Source organism: Verticillium nonalfalfae, assembly GCF_003724135.2.
Source record: "Verticillium nonalfalfae strain VnAa140/NRRL 66861 chromosome Unknown scaffold_71, whole genome shotgun sequence".
NCBI classification, from domain to species: Eukaryota; Fungi; Ascomycota; class Sordariomycetes; order Glomerellales; family Plectosphaerellaceae; genus Verticillium; species Verticillium nonalfalfae.
Window position 1 is genome coordinate 28146 of NW_021167296.1, and position 21745 is coordinate 49890.

The window sequence follows — 21745 nt, forward strand, 5'->3', positions numbered from 1 at the left end:
CTTGCGATATTGATGGCAGATCTACTCGAGACGCTGGACTACACGCTGTAGATCATGACGGGCGGGGCCAACCAAAGTGACAAACCCGGTAGATCGGACTATCTGCAAGCACCGTTGTGGGCAAGCGGGCGTTGACCAACGTCGCGACTCACAGTCAGTCAGGGGCCTCGTGGGGTTCACAACCTCGGTTCCCTTCTCTCCTCTGGCGTTCTGTTTCTTTGCGACCTCGGACACAAGGGAATGAAGAGACACTCGCAGTAGCTTGCGCTCGTGCCCCTCACTTGGTGCTCGCATCAGCCAGCTTCCGTGTTCGTCCCAATTCCTCCGACTACCAGCGTGACGGGTTTCGGGTCTCAGACGACCTTCCAAACCGAAGCCCAAGCGCGGCAAGCGACGCTCGATGTCTGGCACCCTCTCCAGCTAGGCGTCATCTCACGAACCATGGGGAAAAGAAAACATTCAGAAAAAAAATCAGGGTCATGAGGACTGATGCAGGGACTTTAAGCGAAGAAAAAGCAAACAGTTGGTGTGTTCTGATCAGTACCGGCAAGACAAACACTCGCCATCTGAATCACGTCTTGGGAGTCTTCCGTGGTCTCGACGTCGTGCCCTGAAATAAGTCTCTCCAGGTCGGACCCCTAGTTTATCGAGATAGCCGAGGGGGCTTGGGCCTGGCCTCTGTGACGACCTCTCTAACAACTGCCGGTGTTCTCTCCCCCCTTCTTTCACGTCGCGGCCAACATCAGACCCGATGCCCCATGTCTGAGATTTTTTTTAACCATTATTTCGGGTAGTCCTTCAGATGGAAGCTCTTGAGCTTGACAAAGGCCTCGAACCCGAACCGGCTGAGCGTCACGCCCTTGCCGGAGTTCTTCCATCCGGTCCAAGCGAGATCCTAGAGGGGAAGAAAGAATGTTTGTTAGCCTGGGAAACAAGAGTTTCGAGGAACATGCCAGACTTACGGGACTCGGGTAATCAGCCCTGTTGACGAATACAGTACCGGCCTCGACGTGCTCCGCCAGTTCGTACCCCTTGTCCGTGTCCTTGGTCCAGATGCTTGCCGTGAGCCCAAATTCGCTGTCGTTCATCAGCTTGACCGCCTCCTCGTCACTCGACACCTTCTGCACAGGCAGTACCGGGCCAAACGTCTCCTCCGTCATGACCGTCATGCTGTGGTCCACGCCCGTCAGCAGCGTCGGCTTGACAAAGTTGCCCTTGGTCGGCAGGTTGGCGAACGACTCGTTCTCGGGCGTCGCATCCTTGGCGCCCTTGTCCAGGGCATCCTTGATGTGCGCTTCGACCGTCTCCTTTGACCGCTTCGAGATGACAGGACCAATCTGTGTGGCCTTGTCAAAGGGGTCACCGAGCTTGTAGCCCGCAAGGACCTTCTGCGCCGCCTCGACAAATGCATCGTGCACACTCTCGTGGACGTATACGCGCTCGAGCGAGCAGCAGCTCTGGCCCGAGTTGAAAATGGCACCGTCAACAATCTCCTCGGCGGCCCAGGCAACGTCGACGTCGGAACGCACATAAGCGGGATCCTTGCCCCCAAGCTCGAGGCCGACATTGACAATGCGGTCTGAGGCTGCAGACTGAATGGCAAGACCACCGGCGACAGAGCCTGTGAAGGCAACGGCCTTGATGAGGGGGTTGCGGACAATGGTCTCAATCTGCGTCGGCGAGCCAGAGTGGAAGTACTGCAGCACGCCCGAGGGGAGGCCCGCCTCCTCGAAGCTCTTGGCGACCTGCTCCACGATGGTGGGGGTCTGGGGCGACGGCTTCAGGATGACCGTGTTTCCGGCCAGCAGCGCTGGAATGAGCGAGTTGACCAGGATGAGGTAGGGGTACTTGTCGATGGTTAGCAAAGGGAGAGACATCAGGGGAAGGACTAGTGCAACCTACGTTCCAAGCAAAGATGACAAGAATAGGTCCCACGGGAACCTTACGAATGAAACGCTTGAACCCCTTCTCCGCCTCGCCGTCTGTGTCCTTGAGAACGTCGTCACTAATTTTGAGAAGGTAGTCGGCACGCTTGATGGCAGTCGTCACTTCGCCAGGCGTGTACGAAATGGGACGGCCCATCTGGACGGTCAACTCCTGACCGAGATCATCCTTCTTGTCAGCGAGAGACTTGAGAGCCTTCTTGACGATCTCCTGCCTCTCGGCGAGAGTCGTCTTGCGCCATGATTCAAAAGCGGTGGTGGCGGTGATAGGGAGGTTGTCTAAGTCAGCCTGGGAGATGCCACTGCGGGTGAGGATGCCCTCGTTCGTGCTGGGCGAGATGGTGGTCAAGGTTTCAAGCGACATCTTGGTCAAGCGATTTGTTTGTGTTTGTAGATGGAGAGATGAATTACGATTATCCTCTTGAAGAGGAGGAGGCAAACGTTTGTGGCCACAACTTGTCGAAGCGGTACCTGATTCAGGGCGTGTGTGTGAGATCACTGAGGGGCAACAGTGCCCCGCCATCGTACACCGGGACCGGCGGCGCCACTGGACGTTGCTCGATAAGGGAGGCTCTCCGATTAGATAAGAGCCGGCAGCAATCGCGCTTGGGATCCACCAAAAATTTGCTCCGACTCTCCTACCGCAGACTGATGACCTTCAGCATCACGACAATTCGATACCTCGTGCACTGCTCAAAATTGCTGCCTCTTTTGCTTTTCTTACGCCTTGTAGTACGCCAAAAACACTCGTCTCCAAGGCCCTGAATATGGCTCCCGAAAAGAGGAACGAGTTCCTCGACGCCGAAGACAGCGACGACGACCAGAGCCAGGGCTACGATTCAGAAGCCGAAAACCTGCAAAAAGGCGGCCGCACCTCCAAGCGCAGAAAGGTCGACGAATCCGACGACGAAGACATCCTCTCAGACAACGAGTCCGTACTCCCCAGCAACGCCCCCGACTCCGAGGCCGACGACGATGCCGACAACAGCACATCCAAGTCCTCCAAAAAGTCCAAGCCGTCCCTGCCCGCGCCGGCCTCCAAGGCCCTCTCTCACAAGAACCTCATCGCCTCCGAGGCCGCCATCCGCAAGTCCGGCGTCGTCTACCTGTCCCGCATCCCGCCCTACATGAAGCCCCACAAGCTGCGCACGCTCCTGACGCCGCACGGCGCCCTGAACCGCGTCTTCCTCGCGCCAGAAGACCCTGCGGCGCACACGCGCCGTGTGCGCGCCGGCGGCAACAAGAAGCGTCTCTTCACCGAGGGCTGGGTCGAATTCGTCAATAAGAAGGACGCGAAGCGTGCGTGCGAGCTTCTCAACGCGCGGCCGCTGGGCGGCAAGAAGGGGTCGTACTACCGCGATGACATCTGGAACCTACTCTATCTGAAGGGTTTCAAGTGGAACAACCTGACGGAGCAGATTGCGGGCGAGAACGCGGAGAGGACGAGCAGGATGCGCGCCGAGATTGCTAGGACGACAAAAGAGAACAAGGAATTTGTGGCCAACATTGAGAGAGCAAAGGTTATCGACGGTGTCAAGGCGAGCAAAGAGAAGAAGAGGAAGAGGGCGGACGGCGAGAACGGCGAGCCGTCGAAGGCTGGGGGTGCGTTGGAAGAGAGGCCGATGACGTTCAAACAGGTGTCGTTGGCGAAGAGGAACACGGGGGCAGACTCGCAGCCGGAGCACGTCACAAGGGTGCTCAGCAAGATCTTCTAAAGTAAGGCGGAAGGGAATCAAGCGTTGTGCCTTTTAATGAATATATGCATCATCAAGCGTATTCAATGGGTTGCAGTATTCACTGTGCGCCTGATCATGTCATGTCACTCATCATGCGACCATTGTCCTGATTTCGTCATCTCTCATGCATTTTTTTTTAGGCAAGGCTTCTGGTCCCTTTCCATCTACCAAGTTCCCGCACTATTCGCGGATAGCCAACTCATCCATGTCCTCCAGCAGCTCAGTCATGTCGACCTTCGGGCCTTCATCCTCGCCCTCCGTCTCCGCAATGCTCATGGCATCGGGGTCCACCCGCTGCTGCTGCTGAGACTTGTACAGCGCCATGGTGGCACGGTACTCCTCGTCCTCCTCGACATCCTGCAGGAACTGCTCGTACTGGGCATCCATGCGGTCCTGGTCGGCCTGCTTGGGCAGCAGCTCGCCCTCGTCCTTGGCCATGCGCTTGAGCTTCCACTGGCGCTTGCGGTTCTTCTTGCGGCGCGGGTAGTGCTTCTTGACGAGCATGACGTCCGGTATCCTCGAGCTGTACGTGTTGGAGGACTCGATGGCTTCGAAGTCGGGGTTGTTGAAGTTGGTGCCAGTGATCATGTAGCCTGAGGCCTGTTAGCGTTCATCCCTCAAAACCACACACGAGGAAGCATAACATACCCATAGCCGAGTCACCAGGCTGCAGCAGGTTGCCCAGATGTGTGCGCACGAAGTAGGTCGTGTCATTGACACCAAGGTCAGAGGCACGGGCGACAGTTGCCTCGGCGGCGGCCCATTTTCCGCGGGTGACGCCGGTCCTCTCAATATCCATGACGACGAACTCAACCATTTGCGTCGTGTCAGCCAACGACTGGAAGGGCGAGCGCCAGTAGACCGGCGAGCTGACGTCGGAGATCTGAAGCGTGCTGGGATCGACAAAGTACACAGAGGTACCGATCTTGTGGCACAGCACCAGGGGCGTGATGTTGCCCTGCTGCTTGGCCAGCTTTATCGGCAGCGCGACAAGGTCATCTCTGCAAATGGGGACGAGCTCGACGGACGACGAGAACTTGTAGGACTTGGTGGCGGTGTGGACATCCTGGGAGATGAGCTCCTGCGACTTCTTGACCTTGACGGGCACGACGGCATTGAGGAAGTCGACAAACTTGTCGGCCTGGTTCTTGTGCGCGAAGAAGAAGTCCATACCCGAAGGCGCCTCTTTGATGTTCAGGGTATCCTTGTGGGCACCGTGCTTGAGGATCTGCTGCTCGAGGAAGAGAAAGGTACGCTGGTGAGGGCAGTTCTTCTGTCGGACCTGCACAACGGATCTCCAGACTGGTCCATGTTAGTCGACATCTACACGAGGCGCGACCAGAGGGACGTACCGTGGGCAGTGAAACTCTTGGCGCACTCGGGGCACTGCGCATAGGCTACGACGTAGATGGCCTCAAAAGCCTGCTGCAGCAGCACGCCGTCCTGCACCTCATCCTGAATCGTGATCTTGACCTTGATACGTTTTGAATGCGGTTCGGTCCAGACGAAGGACGCGTCGATAACTCGGACTTTGTTGAGGCCTCGCAGCTTCTTCAGACAGAGGGCAAGGAGCTCGCGAGATTCGGGCTGGGCGACGATCCTAGAACACGTCAGCGACGGCCATTTTGTGAGCTGCAAGAGTGACGTACCATGACTGAGGAGGCAGCAACCAACGGTCGCAGTCACGGCAGAATGTGAGAGTGGCCTCGCGCTGGACGCCGTTGGAGATATCGCAAGTCAATCGCAGACAAGCCTGGCAAATGGTACCGGTCGAGCCGTCAATAGGAGCACCGCTGCATAGTTGTTAACACTGATGAAAGGAATGCAAGAAACGAGAGTGCAGAGGCTTACCAGTTGTGGCAGAGCACAGTGGCGACAGTCGTCTTCCTGGTGAACTCCATGGTTGGGTTCGGTGTCGGCCTGGCGACGATGTCTCGCTTCGGTGGTGGGGTTGAGCGCCGAGGGGTCGACGCAAAGATGCTCCGACACGCACAGCGGTCGAAAAATTGCAGCCTTCGAGTTGGCCTTTTGTTTTTCGGTCGAAGAGCTGGAAAGGAAAAATCTACACACACGCAAATGTATAGAATCCTCTGAAGATGGCCGGCGCCTAGTTTAAACCAGACGGTGACAATGACGAAGTGGGCGCCAGAATATCGATATGGAGGGGTTCATTCTGGATTTTTTCTTCGACTATCGCCCCCGCCTGATAAGATAGATAAGCCACTCGAGCCCAAACCACGCCAGCGCAGCCAGCATCGCTAATTGCCCCCGCCGGCCCCGCGCTCGTGTCGGAATATGAGTCACATGATCTTGAAAGAGGCAAAAGTGCGTTTCCTCGAACGATTCCCATGTGTTGCATTATGTAATACGCTTCTTACTTGTTCGTGATGATAAATCGGCTCCATCAGGCAAACTGCAGCTTCCAGAGGTCACCAAGCCGAGAGTTGTCCTCGGCGAGACCTCCATGGACGATGATCGCGTCGGTGCCATCCTCTTGGTGCGCCACATCGGCATCAAACCAGCCGCGCGAGGAGGGGGTGTCGCCCGTGAAAGCGAGCTTCGTCCAGATTTTGTGGTGAATGTCGAATGCCCAGACATCAGAGAGCATCTTTCCTGCTCCAGCGTGACCGAGTGCACTGGGATCCCGTTCGCCAAAGAGCGTAACAAGCTGATCCTTGCCTTGTGACTGGACGGCGACGAGAGCAGCGACACTGCGCGCCTCGGGCCCCTGCACGCCATCTGCCTGGAACGAGATGGTCGACCATGTCTCCTTCGCAATGTCGAACACGTCAATGGCCCCGCCCTGCTCATGCTCGCCATCGAACCCGTTCATTCTGTAGATTTTCCCCTTGGAAAATGCGATCGATGTTCCTCCGCGTGCGGGCGGCGGGGCGGCCGGCAGGACAGTCCAGATCCTCGACTCAACGTTGAAGGACCAGAGGTCTGCCTTGCGGCCCTTCTCGGGACATCCAGCGTGGAGGTAGATGGTATCCACGCCATTGGAGGTCGCTGCGTGATAACTTCGCCCATCGACAAACGGCGCCGACGGGTCCGCTGGCGTGATCAGCGTCCAGCTACTGTCGGCGGGCGTATACCGCCAGACGGCGCCGTTTTCTTCAACGGGCGCCATGGCGATGCCGCCACGGCCGGAGAACAGATAGAGGGCATTCTTGATGGCCACGCACGATGAGCCGACGCGAGGCGAGGGCGCATTCTGGGGTGCCGGAATGGTGTGCACAGACGACGTGCCTGGGCATGTTAGCCGTGTCGCTCACACGGAATGAGAGCACTGCATGCCTTCGCCCAGGCGAACGATATCGAGCTGGTTATCGATGGGTTCTCTGGGAAGGAGTTCTCCGCCGAATATGTACGCAGCCGATCCGAGCACGGCAATGGTTTGAGAGGAACGCTGAAGCCGTTGGCTCTCAGCAAGCTTGATCCACGAGGCTTCAATGTTGGCCATGATTAATGAGGAGATATTCGCTGTACACTGGAGCCGAAATTGACCGCAATCCACCGATGTATCGTGATTGAGATACGATGAGATACCCTGATGGTCGTGGCTGGTCCTTGATCTGCAACCCCGCCACGCGCTAATTCCGCTGTTCAGCCTCCTCGGTCTCCGAGTCGTTGAACAACACTAATTACGTAGATGCCCGTGTATCACGAGATCACCATAATGCGGTGAGGTTCAGACCTACCTTGACTTCAGCCTTGACGTTGCACTGGCTCGATTGCTTTTCACGTTGAATGATACATGAGAATAATTGTCCAAGCTCGTCTATCTGTCTGAATGGCCAGTTCTCTATAGATTACGTAGTCAAATTTGTTAGATCTCTGATGGGTTTATATTACCCTGTTCCAATAGCCGTTGTGCCAAGAAGATAATCACCAGCCCGACCCGGGATATTCTTTGTAGCTGCGATCTCAAAATCACCTGACTATCCTGAAGACGTCAGAAATGAACACGAGTTCAAGAGGAAGTCATAAGCGTAGTGACGCACTGATGAGCCGCTTTGCACAGTTGCTCACTGGGTTAATATCAAACACCTCGTCAGGACTGCCACCTAAGCCTCATTCCGGTCGAGCTATGAAGTCTTCCATGCACATGACATTTGTTTAATTCGGCCAACACACATTCATTTGTCTCGCCCGCAAGGCTCAAAATATGTCCCACAACGATATCTTCCCATCCTTACTGCCCGCCGCCAGCCAGTGTGCCGCCTCGGCATGCGCAATCCGCCTCTCCCTGACACTCACCTCTCCCGCCCTCCGCACCACGGCGCCCCCACGCTCCTCAACACCACCGGCCGCCTGCGGTGCCTTCAGCGCACTCGCAAACGCAACAGCATAGCACCCAACCTCGTGCCACTTGAGCACGGCGACCTCCTTCATCGTCTTGCCCGAGTACACGCGCACCATGGCGTCCCACCCGCCCGTCGCGAAGACGCGCCCGTCGTCCCGGAACCGCAGGCTCTGCTGGCCCGAGTGCTTCGTGTTGACCACCTTGAGCGGCTGCTCGAGCACCTCCATGCCCGCGGGCGGCGGCACGGGGTGACGCGCGACGACGGCGTCGGCCGAGGACGTCACAAAGGAGAGCCCGTCGGGGCTTACGTCGAGGGAGAGCACAGGCTGGCTGTGCGGCTGGGTGCGGTACGTCGTGTTCCACGTGCCGCTGGCGGCGGAGAGGTGCATCGCTGTCGTGACGCCGTTTTCGTAGCCAGCGAGGAGGGTCAGGGAGCCGCCTTGTGGGACGAGGGCGAGAGCCATGACCATGCCGTTTTGGCCCGGGGACTTGACCGTGTGGCGACGGGTCTGGGTGGGGAGGTGGTAAATGTCAATCTGCTCGTTGGTCAGCACGTGGCATGGACAGCAATTGAAAGGCGGAGATTGCTATTTTCAGCAGTAAATGGGGGACAAGGCTAGCGAGGCAGGGTGCACGTACCGATTCGGAGGCGAGCGTGTTGGGGACGGCGAGGAGGAGCTCCGGATCGTCGCCGGCGAACGGGGGATCGGTGGGGACGCAGGCGGCAAAGGCGCAGAAGTTCATGGTGTTCACATCTATGAGATGCAGAAGCCAGGGCTGCGGGCGGGGTTCGGACGTGTCGTCGAGGGGGAGCTTCTTGCTGAGGTTCGCCTCATCGGACGTGGCGAGCTTCCATACGGCTAGCTTGTGATCACGGCCATGTCTGTGTGTGTGTGAGCTTGGCGAGCATCAAAAGGGGGAAAGAGCTGCCAAGTCGGGCAGCCATTTCGGCCATCAGACGGCGAGATCGACGCACGTAATGATGCGGTCGGCGCCCCAGCCTTGAATGCCGAGAATGGCATTGTCATGGGGTTGCCAGACGGCCGTGGGCCTCATGATGGTGAGGTCCCAGAGGGTGACATAGCCCTCGGCGTCACCACTGGCGAGACGGTCATTGTTGCCGACAAAGGCGAGAGCGTGCACTTGAGCTTTGTGGCCGCGAAGGATTGTTCGTGGGTGTGGTGTTTCGGGCATGGTCCGCGCCGATGATGTCGGGGTACAGGGAGCACGAGGCAGGCGATCGTGTGAGGGGAGGATGAAGCCCGTCGTCGTCAAGCTTTCGGGCCAAGCGCGACAGGAGCCAGGAGGGGAGGGGGGGGGGGTTCAGAGTGAAGCTTGGGCAGGGGCTTGCTTGGCTTGATCCTTCGACAGTGACGGTGGTGCTGCAAGTACTCGGTTCGCCATTTTTAGCCTGGGTGGGACCTCAGTGGGTTTGGGGGAGTGCAACGGTGAACCCCCTACCGCTTTCGCATGGTACCTAAACACCTACAGGCAGGTACAGTGCAGCTGGGCTGTGTTCTGCGGTCTTGAACAAGGCGGTGCACCAACCCTGAGGTCTAGACCATCTGATGAGCTGTTGAACCTCTTGATGCAATACTGCTACATGGAGAAGATATACGAACTATATATCTAGATGCCTGTACGTTACCTCATGTTCCACAGACGTACCCGCCCCCAAGAATCTGCTGAGCTAGCACCTGCTTCGATGTATATCAAAGCTTTTTAGGTAGGTAGTGAGCATTGCATATACCAAGGCCGAATTCCAGCACCAAAAGGATGAGCCTTAAGCAGCGTTGTTCGTGATGTCACCTCAACTCAATTGGGCCGAATCGTCCTACTTGGGAAACTTGCAGATTATGGGCGTGTCTGATCCTACGAACCCCCTGGTCAGCACACTAATGAGCTTAAGACTCCCTGAAGGATTCAGGCGATCGGCAGATTCAGCGCTGGAAAGGGCAGTCGTAGGCGTGCACATTTTTCAATGACATACGCTCGCCATTGTTCTTTTCTCACAAAAAGGCTCAAAACATTTGCCTCATACGTAGAGGCAGTACGCTGAGCTGGCGCGAGATGCGAATACAACGGAAAACTATGATCTAGATTCAGGCTGGCTGTCTACCTGGACAAGGCTTATCCCGCCATGCGCGCGTGACCACGGCGAGTCTTTGGTTGTCCTCATTACTGCCGCCGTAGATTTCGTCCCGTGTTGCAGCGATGGCAACATGCCCTCTGTCACGAAAACAAGCTTGATCTGATTTCCCGAGTCAGACAATCTTCCAACGTCACCCTCGGGAATCCTTACATCCCTCGAGCTTTCCAGGACGGAGGATCAGCCAAGACAAAGAGATCCGGGATGAACGGCTCTGCAGCGAATGGCAAAACATATGAATCGCCACTGCGAGCGAGTGCATCCGCTAACCGACATCACGGCCCTCGGGGGAGTGTACATGTTGCTCAATGAGGCCATGATCAGTAGTGCCACTTCACAAAAGATGCTCAATGCGTCTGATTTCGGTGGATACGATCCAGCCACCGCACCGCTTGACATGGTATGCCCTCAAAATAGCACCTGTTCAGGCTTGTTCAGGGTAAGCCCGCTAGGCCCAACATGCTCTAGAAATCAGGGTCCACCTAGAGCAAGATCCCTGCGTCAAGCTTCGGCCTTGAAGCTCTGGTAAAGCTCAGCCCTTCGGTGCGTCTGTAATTGGGCTTCGACGTCTTCTGCAGGCAACATCTCTCCTAATCCCGGCTCAGTTTGCTATTACGGTCTACGGATCTTCGAGTTATTCTGAATCCCACAGGATTTGGATACAGAACCATGACGATGAAGGATTGAGCTACCATGCCGGTCCATGTGCACGACTCGGATCTCATGCTCTACGTTGAACATGTTGGTCATGTCGTGAAGATCGAACATCACAAAAAACAGCATATAAGAACCCGAACTGATCTCCAAATTAAGTATCATTTTTCAGTAGCAGCATCAACAGCTTCAGCAATAACTCCTCTACCAACAGCACCCTCGCTGTCACCAACTCCTCTACCTCACTCAGACCCTCCTCCATATCTTCTTCCACATAACAACATCTCCCCCGGAACCTCTTCTCGTTCATCATGATCAACTTGCTGGTCTCCGCTCTCGCACTCGCCGGCGCCGTCTCCGCCAGCCCCTTCCCCCAAAACTTCTGCCCTGCCGGCTGCGACGTCATCGTCACCGAGCACCCAAACCCAGACCCCCACCAGACCTACTTCTTCCAGCAGATGACGGTAAGTCCTTCTTTCCGCAGGCCAGCCTCTCAACGACCGAAGTAGCTGACCCAGCCCCTCTCAGAAGCCACACAGCTGCGCCGGCAACCCGGGCTGCGAAATCTCCAAGTCCGAGGTCGAGGGCAACGTCGTCAGCTTCGGCGCCAGCATCAGCGGCGCCGGCTGGATCAGCGCCGGCCTCGAGGTCTCGCAGTACGAGGAGTCGGGTGAGGTGCAAACCTGCTACGGCGACCCCGACGACACCATCTGCGTCTTCTGGCGCACCGCCAGCACCATGTACACGGTCAACCACCAGTCTAACAGGTGCTGCCTGCCCGGCCCCTACGCGCCCGTCGTCATCACCTCGCCGAACGCGGGTGGCGTTGGCTCCGCGAGCATCTGCGGACGCAACGAGCAGTGCAAGGACAAGGGTTACTCGTACTGGAACAACAGTGAGTCCATCTCCCTTTTCACTAGATGCCCAATTTTGGGATGGAATGTGCTGACCTGGATTCTCATCACAGTGGAGCGCCAGAATGGCGGTGTTACGGTGTCTGGTGGCCCTCAGTCGTGGCCTTTTGGTAACCAGCACCTTGGCATTGTTCCTGACATGGACGAGATTCCTCCCCGTACCGCCGGCAGGGTCTGATAGCCTCGTGTTCGTGAACCGTGAGTATCAACGGTGCTTAAATATCGGGAGGCCCTTATCACGACCTGGCAGCCTCCGAAGAGGGAACATTATCAGAGGGTTGGGGTTGCTGTTAGCAGAAGCTTAGGTAGTGACTCTGAGGCGATAGGGTATCTTAAGGCGTTGCGTACTCGTTATGATGAATTAAAGTAAAACGTAGTTTGATCACTATCGAGAGAAAGAATGTATTTACAAGTATACAATGCCCGTCCTTATATACCCATTCATCCTGTCCTTGTTATTTAGTGGTGTTGGAGTGTTATTTTAAGCAGAGTGAAGAGGTTTTCAATACGTGGTCCGCAGCAGATAGAAGATAGGTAGGGGGTCGGAATATATATGAATTCTGGCCCTCCGCAGCTTGGAGGGCCCTCCGTAGCCTATATATACGTTTCTCGTAGCCCTTAGCCCTCTAGCTGACCCCCTGCTGGCGACTCCGCAGGGAACCCGCAGGGTCCCCTGACAAGTGGTGAGCCCATGTTGAAAAGCTGACTGTTGATTGGCGGTCCTGTCTTGTTGGAACACAGACCACGGCAATCCTGATATAATAGTGATCCCCTTATTAGATCACTATTGGCGGTGATCCTGTTATGTGACCTAATACCTGGCAGTGTTATCCTATCGTCTTCACTGTGTTGTCCCTCTGGGTCGTCTGTCGGTCCTATTTGTATTCTCTGGTTGTTACACTAGGCCTATGTAGTATTACTAGGTCTAACAAGCAACAACCCTAGTATATAAGGCTAGATAAGGATTACATCGTGAGGAAATCTTTCGATGGCAAGTGATAAACACTTCCGGCATGATTGTTGAGGTAAGACGAGAACAGATCTTCCTTGTTGGATGCTTGCTGATGCCAAAGCCAGTCTCGCTTCCCAATTTCCACAAGCCCGTACGATCGAAGTTTTCATGGGAAAATCGAAGAGCTCAGCCCAGCAATCAATAGAGATAAGTTTGCTTTGCCCCTTGAAATGTGTCGTCTCATCGCTTGCCTCGGATTGGCAATGTCCACACGAAACAATTTCCAAACGGTTGTTGGCGAACATGGACAGTACGTCCAGATCACCGATATGTTTACCCCCGTCATCAATAGACACAAGCGACTCCACCAGAACTGCAAGCGTGTCGCACAGGCCTCTTGGGCCGATATCTAGTGGCATTTCGTAGTTCGTGAATGACAGATGTAGTGATGTATTTGTAAAGCTGTCGACAAACTTGCCATCGAATGAGTCGTGATTAATGATGCGCCAGGAACTCAAGTCGCACTTTTCCAACATTGGCTGGGAAGGCGGAAGTAAAAACGTGACCTCGGACCGGCCAAGATTTCCGAAGATTTGCTCTATGGAGCCTTGCTTTTCTGACTCTGATGGATCTGTCAGCAAACTGGAAGCAACAAAGATGGAGTCTCCTGACGATGCAGCCAAGACGTCTTTCAGCATCTCCGGTTTTATGTCCATGTAGCCGGTCTCCATCATGGCAATGCAAGCAAAAGTCACACAACGCACATCGTGTGCCCATGTGTGGCAAGAACACCCAGACCCGGCCGTGCCCACGCTGCTTGACAATGATGCTGTTTCCACAAATGGTGACTCGGCGTCTATGTAAGATGCAAGTCCAGTTGGACGTCGAGACACTGCCGCGAACCCCTCCAAAGACAGGTGATGGCTAAAATTTGAGTCTCTCGATAGGGCGTGGAGTGAAGCGACCCATGTGTAACTCAAGAGAGGCTCAGCGAAGATTTGAACGTTGATTGTCGCCCCACTCAATATCGAATAGACTTCGGTGACATATTCCAGGGCATAGATCGGATCAGGTATCTTGTCCGACGTGAAGTACCCCCCGTGTATTTCTTTTACCCAACAATTCCGCATATGAGCGATGAGTGCCTTGGAGTCAATCTTGCCAGATGAGAATAGAGACTGGACAAAGCGAATGCTCGATTGCTGCATGTTGGGATCACCTTCGAGGGTGACGTCATCTTTGATAAACAAGGCCATATTCGAAGTCATGCCCAGAAAACCTTTGTATCTGTTTGGGACTTCTTCGGCGCAATCCATTGGGAATTTCCTGGGATCATTGCTCCAGGGGCGCTGGGCCAGGTTCCTCGCCGGTTGCAATCCGGCATAGAAAAACAGACCTTCGAGCTTGGATGAAGTCAACATGTTTGTCGTGCAGCAAGTGACTGATTTCATGTCCAAATGACAGTCCAGTCCACACCCGAGCTTTGATAGCCGACAGGCACAGGGTGGTCCGTCTGGTACGATACAGCCGCAATCATCTCCAGTACAGTATGATTTATCTCTGTGACACCTGAGAAATGTCCATCGGTGAGGGTATAGGACGGTGTTTGAATCTTTAGAAATCAGCGCCGAGGTTTCTTGTGTATCAGATTGGACAGTTTCTCGAACCTTCTTGTTCCACATGACGTGATGTGTGTTCGTTTTGGGTGCGGAGAATCAGGTCGTCCCTAGCGAAAGGACCACGTTCCAGGACCCTTTCACGCAACTTAAGAAATTTATAATCATCGTCATCGACCATGTCGAGCAGAGTGGCGAAGCTACTCAGCCCGAAAAAAGCTGGGAGCTTTGGCAGGAAGTTTTTGCATCGTCGTTTTCCAAGCCCGAAGAGCTTTGCAGACTGGCCTCGGTCGATATCACGAGGAGTGCCATACTCTGTGGCCGCGTTTGCTAAGTGGTAGATCCAAGCAACCTGTATGCTTCCTTCGGAGTTAACAAGTTTTAATAGTTCCAAGATCAACTCACAGCCGTCCTGAACGCTTAGGCAAGCCTCTTCCCACGAGGAAATGATAATACCAAGTACGACGATCCACAGCTCCGTGATGGTGATACGAGAGGTGTCCGATGATAGTTTCCGTTCTGTTAACTCTCGACGGGAATAATAGCGCATGTGTTGAGAGGGCTTCACTGCTCATGTGAACCCTGATTCATTACTTTGGCTGTGCCTGAGAGCTCTGAATACGTAGGGTAGGTGATATAAGTCTTATAATATTATTAATAATATCTCTATAGATTATCGCTACCCTCGTAAGTTAGATATACCTATTCGACCTACCGATTACGTAAGCTATAATTCACGTACTCTTAGGAGCTATGAATCCGTAACTACGGTAATTATAGGATCGGTGATCCCCTAACGGGATCACCGCCCTAGAGAGTTCCTTAATATTAGTTTAATACTAGCTCTCTTTTCTCTATAGATAGAATAGCTATAAGAACTAATATCGGGAGCTACTGCTAGGGTTAGTAGGCGTTCTAGTGCGCTTCTAGTCCTTAGTCTCTAGTACGTTAGATCTACCCTTCTCGTTTTAATATTATTACTTAATAATAGGAGAATAATAATTATAATAAAGGAAACGTAACTTAATCTCCCTATTCTAATAAGCGTTAAACTCCTAGTCCCTAGTACTTTAGAGCGGTAGCATTACTTATAAATAGCTCTCTAAGGAAATAAATTAAATTATAATTTAAATAATAGGAATAAGTAGTTAAAGCCCTTTAATAAAGGAAATAAATAATAATCTAATAGTATAATAAGTATTTAAATAGCGCTCTTAGAACGGCCGAATACGTACTCTTAATACCTTTAAATTATTAGTCTATTAATAAGAGGTAAATATACTATTATTATTACTTCTTTTATTAACTTTCCGTAAAATAATTAAATTAAACCGCTTTTAAAAAAGGATAATAGAACTAAACCGCTTAAATAGAATTAATAGATCCTATTTAATTAGATTAGTAAATACTATATTCTATAGATCTATATATTTAATTAATAAGACTTAGCGACTCTATTCCTTTTACTTCTCCTCTTCCTTATAACGATTTTCTATTTTTAAGATTAACTAACTTAATTTACTATTTAAGAGCTCCGATAATTAGTAAATCCTTATTTTTACTACTCTCTCTCTCTCTCTCTTTCTCTCTTCCCGGCCTCGATAATACTACTTAAGCCTAAAGCCCCCGCGCCCGTTACCCCTCCCGCTAAGAGAGTAGCGAAGCGTAAAAACCCGGTTAATATTAATTATAGGAGCTATTAATCTAGGATATAGTACGTATATATAGTAAGATTCGTAAGTCCCTTTACTTAAGGTATTTAAAGTCTTATTTTACTAGTAAATAAACTAAAACTAACGCTAATAGCGTATATTACGATTTAGAGCCTAAGGGTTCCTATTACTATAAATATACCTCTAGGTATTCTTATAAGTTAATATAAGCTTCCGCGATCTCTATTTCCGGTATCTATAGCTTTAATAATTATTATCTTTAGTCCGGTTAAAGCGTTTAAGCCCGCTATAAAGTTTTTAGCTATTTAGGATAAAAATAATAAGCTCGTAAGTTCTCTTCCTTTTTCTTTTCTTTAATTCTCTAATTATACGATTAGCTAATAAGGGATATAGGATATAGAGAAATAGTATACTATCGTTAAGGGTATATTAACGATTACCGAGGAGGAGGAGGCTATAAGGGGTAACGACCTTAATAGAGACTTAGATAGTCTTAATAATATTAAATGTAAAACGGCTAAGCGGGCTATAACTCTATAGCTCTTTAATTACCTCTAGTAGGACTCGCTAGAGTAGTTAGACTTAGAGTCCTCGGACTCTAAGGCTTAGTCGTCTTATTAAGCTCTTATTTTACTATTTTACTACTTATAAAGTAGTTATTTTTAAAGTATAATTAATTATTATTAATATTAATTACTTTTACCCCTTAATTATCCTTTTCTTAACGTTTAACTTATCCTTTAATTTTAATTATAACTTTATTAAAGCTTATTAGCGCTTCTAGTACTTAGTTTAGAGCTCCTTTTATTATTAAATCTATAGGGTTATCTCTTCTCGCTATTTAGCGGATTTCGTTAACTTTACGTTCTTCGTAGCTTTACTATAATATTATAAGATCTATTATAAAGCGTTTCTCTACTATTATACTTAGTTAAATTAAGTATTAATAGAGTAAATAGTTATTAATATAGATAATTATCTATAGGAGTAGTAATTCTAAGCGTTTATAGATCTTATAGAGCGTCTATTTAAGGATATAAGCTATATTAAAACTATTAATTATCCTATAGGTTTCGCTAATTAGAATTAAACGTATAACCCGTTTATATTTAACGGATTACTAGTAAAGGATATTACTATATACTATAAAAGTATTCTATTAATCGTAGGAATATTCGTTACTAAGGAGGATAATAAATTTAATCTATAAACTAAGGTCCTTATTATTTACGAAGGAGCTATTAATAAATATATATAATTAGGCCGTTAATAGATCGAGGCGTATATAATTTAAACTACGATCTACGTTATCGATCTACTATTATATATATTTATTAAGTATTTTAAAGTCGTCCTTCTCTAAGTTCCTAGTTTAAGAAGTTATAGCGAAATCGAAGGCTACCTCTAATTAATAGGTAGAGGCTATATATATACTACGAGCTCTCTAAGCGACGAATTACTATTCTAAATCTTCTATCCTCGGGGTTACTTACTCTAAGCGATTAATTTAGCCTTTCTATAAAATTATAAGATTATTAGTTCCGATTTTAATAATATAGCTATTAAATACCCCTTTTAACCCTATATTTAGGATAGAAGTAGGCTTTACGCGGAAGCTAGCTCTCTAGAGCTCTATTTACTCTTTTTCTATAAACGCGGGCTCTCTAAAGTTTAAAGTATCGTTAATCTATATCCCGATTAATCTAAAGCTCTCTCTAGCCTTTATTAATAGGAGATACGGATCGTAGCTTATTAGAATAGCGTTTAGGCGCTCCCTATAATACTATTAGTAAGTTATAAACTAATAGAGGCCTAACTCTATAATTCTATAGAGAGGCTTTATAATATAGAAGATAGTTCCTTTAGGGTATTTATATTATATCTCCTTAAGAACGTATAGAAGAACGTTATATAGTAGATCTATAGCGCTTTAGGTATAAGCTTAATTAATATTACGGAGTATTAATTAGTAACTATATTACTATAGCGTTAAGGTAATCGCTAGGATTAGTTATTAATTATAGTATATAATCGTAAGCGATTACGTTAATAGGGTTATCTTCTCCTAATCGCTATACCCTTAAACTATTAATCTTAACTTTTTATATAAGGCTTAAGGGAGGCCTTTTACTTCTCTTATAAGCTAGTATTTAAAGATCCTAGTATTAGGAAATACTAATCGCTTAATTAGTATAATTACTTTAATTATAAGAAATAAATCGATTTCCTCTTAATTAAATTATTTAAATAGTCTCCTAGGCGTTATTATTCTACCTTTATTTCGTAGTTTAATAGTTAGTTTATAGCCCTATTACTCTTTTTTAACGATAAATTAGCGTTCGATCTATAAAGTCCCGGTCGCGCTATTCTAGCGATCTATAAGTATAGCCTATATTAGATTCGTAGCGTTTACTAACTTTCTAAGTCTTCTACGTTATCGTAATAGAATTAGTTCTAAGTACTTAAATAGCTCTAAAGTCTCTAAAGATCGGACTACTATTATATCCTTAGTTTACTAATCTAGCGATCTATTATATAGCTTAATGTATATTCCCCTAAATTCTATTAAGCCGTTAATTATTTTAACCGTAACCGCTATATTAGAAACTAATATAACCTTATATAGATTAGTCTATTTCTCCTACTCTTAGAATACTAAGATATCGCTTCCTAGCTTTAGCGATCTTAGTAATAACTATTTAGTATCCGGTCTATTATAAGTATTAAGAGCGTTATTAACCTTCCGTTTAGCGACTATTCGCTAGAGCTCTATTATTACTTTATTAATTACTTTTATATACTATACTTAGGTCGTAATTAGTATTAAATTAATAGTAATCCTAGGTATAGCTCTAAATATAAATAGTATCGGTATTAATCCGTTAAGCCCGGTAGTATCGTTTACCGCTTTTACTACTCCTTAAAGTAGCGATTCCGGGCTCGTATTATAAGATTTTACTTTTAGGATCTCGTACGCTCTACGAATCGGCTTATAGTAACTCTTAACTTTACTAATTAACTAATAGGCCCTTACTAGGATTTAATAGTAGGTTATACTTAGAAGGTATACTTTTACCCTAAATTCTATAAAGGTAAAGTTTATTCTAGCGTTAATAGTTACGATATCTAGAGGGCTAAAGTATATATCTAATTAGTACTTTTTAAGGGCTTTTTACGTTACTCGAGCTATAAAATTAGGAATAAAAGTTACGGATTAGAATCCTATATTTATATTAATTATATAGAGGACGGGCTTTCTATCTAAGTATATAATATCGATTAAAATCTCGTAATTAAAGTTAATATCTAACTTTAGGGTAAACTTAAAGTATTACGGAGATCTCCCTTTAATCTAATAATAGTAGTAAAAGCGATTTATTAGCTCTAGAGCGTCCCGATTAACGTTATAGTCTACTCTCTAGAGTAGATTCTATAGTTTCTCGATAGATAAGTAGCTAAATCGCTTATAAATTTAGTATAGCTCTACTTCTATTAAGAATAACGCTCCGTCGCTCTCTATTCTTATTATATATATAATCCTAGTACTAGTATAAGTCTTTATATCTAAGAAGAACTATAGATAGCCCTATTTTCGGAAGATAGGCGTATATTCCTAGAGCTTCCTAATACGCTTTACTAGCTCGTTATAAGTATTATCTAAGTAGACTCCGAGATCGTCTATATCCTTAATATAAAGTAAGAATAGGGTATCTATTAAGACGATATAGAATATAATCTTCTTAATAGGTATTAGGATAATAATCTCCTCTATAGTAAATATAGCGTTTCCTATTCTAAATCTTACTCTAGCCCCTATTCCCTATTTATTAACTATTAGGCCTAGGATTAGGGCTATTAAAGCTTTAATCTATAGCGCTCCCGCTATAGAAACTAACGCTACCCCTATATTAAGGATAATTCTATACTATATTAATATACTATTAATCTAATATTAACTAAATAGCTACTCTATTAGAGCTATCTTTTCGGCCTCTTAATTACTCCTTTTAATTCTATATTAAAACGATTTATTTACTAGGAAGTAAGTTATATAGGCGTTTATTAATTCGCTCTCGGGATTAAACTTATAGATATCCTCTACTCTTAGCCCTTTTAAACTATTAGAATCCGAGCTCCCGTTAGGTTCTATAGCTATTAAGAACTAATAGTATCCTTTCTAGTAATCCTTACGTACTTCCTATATACGTTTCTATTACTCTTTCGAGTATTATTATTCCTTAAGAGAGTACTTTATCGATCTATAATCTAGTTTAGAATATATTTAGTATTTACGAGTTCTAGGAGTCTAATAATTATTTATTCTACGTATTAATTACTCTCTACGATCTCCTCTTCCGCTAGTTTAGCGATATCCGCTTCCGTTCCTATACTATCTATCGGTATAAAAGTACCTAAGTATTCTAATATTCTCCTCTACTTTTAGTATACTCTTAAGTTAAGCGGATAGCGTATTAAAAGATCGCTCTAGTCTTATTAATATAATCTTTAGCTCTAGGATACCTTAAATTACCCTTAGGGTATTTATATAAAGGTAAATCTCTTTTTAATATATAAGGCTAAGTATTCTTTAATACTATTAAAGTTTATCTAGAAGGATTTAGAGAACTTCTATTTATAGCTTTCTTACGTTCTCGGGCTCTATAATAATAGAATTAAAGGTTATAGAGCTTTAATCTATATAATACTAAGCTCTATTAATCTCTAAATTGAATTATTATTTAATCCTTAAATATATTTAGCGGATTCTTATACTTTTATTTATATATTCTAAGAAGAAAGCTTATATATATCTTAAAAATATACTTAGGAAGAGTATATAAAGCTATATATATTAGATTTATAAAAGCTTATATATATTAATAAAGATACGTATTTTATTATCTAAGATATTATAGGTCTCTTTAGAGTAATTACTCTCCTTATTCTAGAATAATACGAATTACTTAATTATAGCTCTATCGATTAGTAAATTTACTAATTTATATAATAATAGAGTATAGTACTAGGCTAATAGATTTTAAGTACTATTTAGGGGTAAGGTTTTATTTCCTAGTAAATAAAGCGTAATCTCTCGTTAGCTAGATTACTTACTCTATTAATCGGATAACCCTAGAATTAGGGGTTACTAGGGATCTATCCCCCTAACTTATAGGAGTCGGGTTTAGGGGAGTTACGTAGTCTTTATAAGTTATTATTCGTCGTCCTACTATTCTTACTATTCTTCTATTCTTTAGAGCGGTAAACCCTAATTAGCGCTATTCGATTCTAGCGTATTAATATTAAGTATCTCTTCCTATAATAGTATTAGGACTAGCCTTTTTAAAGTTTTAACGTTTATTACTCTAAGAAGAGGGATCTTACGATCTATAAGATATACCTTTAACGCTCGAGAGATCGTTAAGTTATAGGAGTCGAAATCCTCTTCGCTCTAGCTTTAGAAGTCCTTAATAAACGCCTCTAAGAGGTGAACTCCTTTTATAGTTCCGTATACGCTTATTACTTTAATAATCTAAGCGCTCTTAAGATTAATAAATACTAAATCTAGTAATCTAGGGAACCGTAATTCCGCTCCGTTTATAATAAAATCGATATCGAGGTCTTTCTTAACCCTTTATATTAAGCGTCCTATACTAAAGTCCTTTAGGATAGCGTTAAACTCTTATTATAGTTTTTTAGCGCTCTCTTACTCTATTACGGAGCTATTATTATAATTTAAGGAATTTATTATCGTTAATTCTATTAAAGCTTTATTATAGCGGATTAATTATTCCGTAGAGCTTC

The 21745-nt window shown here is 47.1% G+C and overlaps 7 protein-coding genes across 7 annotated transcripts; 2 read left to right on the plus strand and 5 right to left on the minus strand.

Annotated features, from left to right (window-relative positions):
* Positions 1–781: 781 nt before the first annotated feature.
* Positions 782–2307, minus strand: D7B24_008224 (uncharacterized protein; the record flags this gene model as incomplete). Its single annotated transcript, XM_028642318.1, has 3 exons — positions 782–895; positions 963–1847; positions 1903–2307. 3 exons carry the CDS (start codon positions 2305–2307, stop codon positions 782–784), a joined length of 1404 nt encoding a protein of 467 aa, XP_028493857.1.
* A 403-nt stretch (positions 2308–2710) lies between these two features.
* Positions 2711–3658, plus strand: ABT1 (Activator of basal transcription 1; the record flags this gene model as incomplete). Its single annotated transcript, XM_028642319.1, has 1 exon — positions 2711–3658. One exon carries the CDS (start codon positions 2711–2713, stop codon positions 3656–3658), a length of 948 nt encoding a protein of 315 aa, XP_028493858.1.
* A 201-nt stretch (positions 3659–3859) lies between these two features.
* NMD3 (ribosome-binding protein) lies at positions 3860–5580 on the minus strand (the record flags this gene model as incomplete). Its single annotated transcript, XM_028642320.1, has 5 exons — positions 3860–4272; positions 4328–4981; positions 5032–5279; positions 5329–5472; positions 5531–5580. The coding sequence occupies 5 exons, from the start codon at positions 5578–5580 to the stop codon at positions 3860–3862; spliced, it is 1509 nt and encodes a 502-aa protein (XP_028493859.1).
* A 503-nt stretch (positions 5581–6083) lies between these two features.
* On the minus strand, positions 6084–7142 carry D7B24_008227 (uncharacterized protein; the record flags this gene model as incomplete). The annotated part of the gene is made up of 2 exons (XM_028642321.1): positions 6084–6928; positions 6983–7142. 2 exons carry the CDS (start codon positions 7140–7142, stop codon positions 6084–6086), a joined length of 1005 nt encoding a protein of 334 aa, XP_028493860.1.
* Positions 7143–7840: 698 nt separating this feature from the next.
* On the minus strand, positions 7841–9179 carry ASA1 (ASTRA complex subunit; the record flags this gene model as incomplete). The annotated part of the gene is made up of 3 exons (XM_028642322.1): positions 7841–8521; positions 8625–8868; positions 8962–9179. The coding sequence occupies 3 exons, from the start codon at positions 9177–9179 to the stop codon at positions 7841–7843; spliced, it is 1143 nt and encodes a 380-aa protein (XP_028493861.1).
* Positions 9180–11099: 1920 nt separating this feature from the next.
* On the plus strand, positions 11100–11880 carry D7B24_008229 (uncharacterized protein; the record flags this gene model as incomplete). Its single annotated transcript, XM_028642323.1, has 3 exons — positions 11100–11252; positions 11317–11683; positions 11756–11880. 3 exons carry the CDS (start codon positions 11100–11102, stop codon positions 11878–11880), a joined length of 645 nt encoding a protein of 214 aa, XP_028493862.1.
* Positions 11881–14101: 2221 nt separating this feature from the next.
* On the minus strand, positions 14102–14336 carry D7B24_008230 (uncharacterized protein; the record flags this gene model as incomplete). The annotated part of the gene is made up of 2 exons (XM_028642324.1): positions 14102–14266; positions 14322–14336. The coding sequence occupies 2 exons, from the start codon at positions 14334–14336 to the stop codon at positions 14102–14104; spliced, it is 180 nt and encodes a 59-aa protein (XP_028493863.1).
* Positions 14337–21745: the final 7409 nt, after the last annotated feature.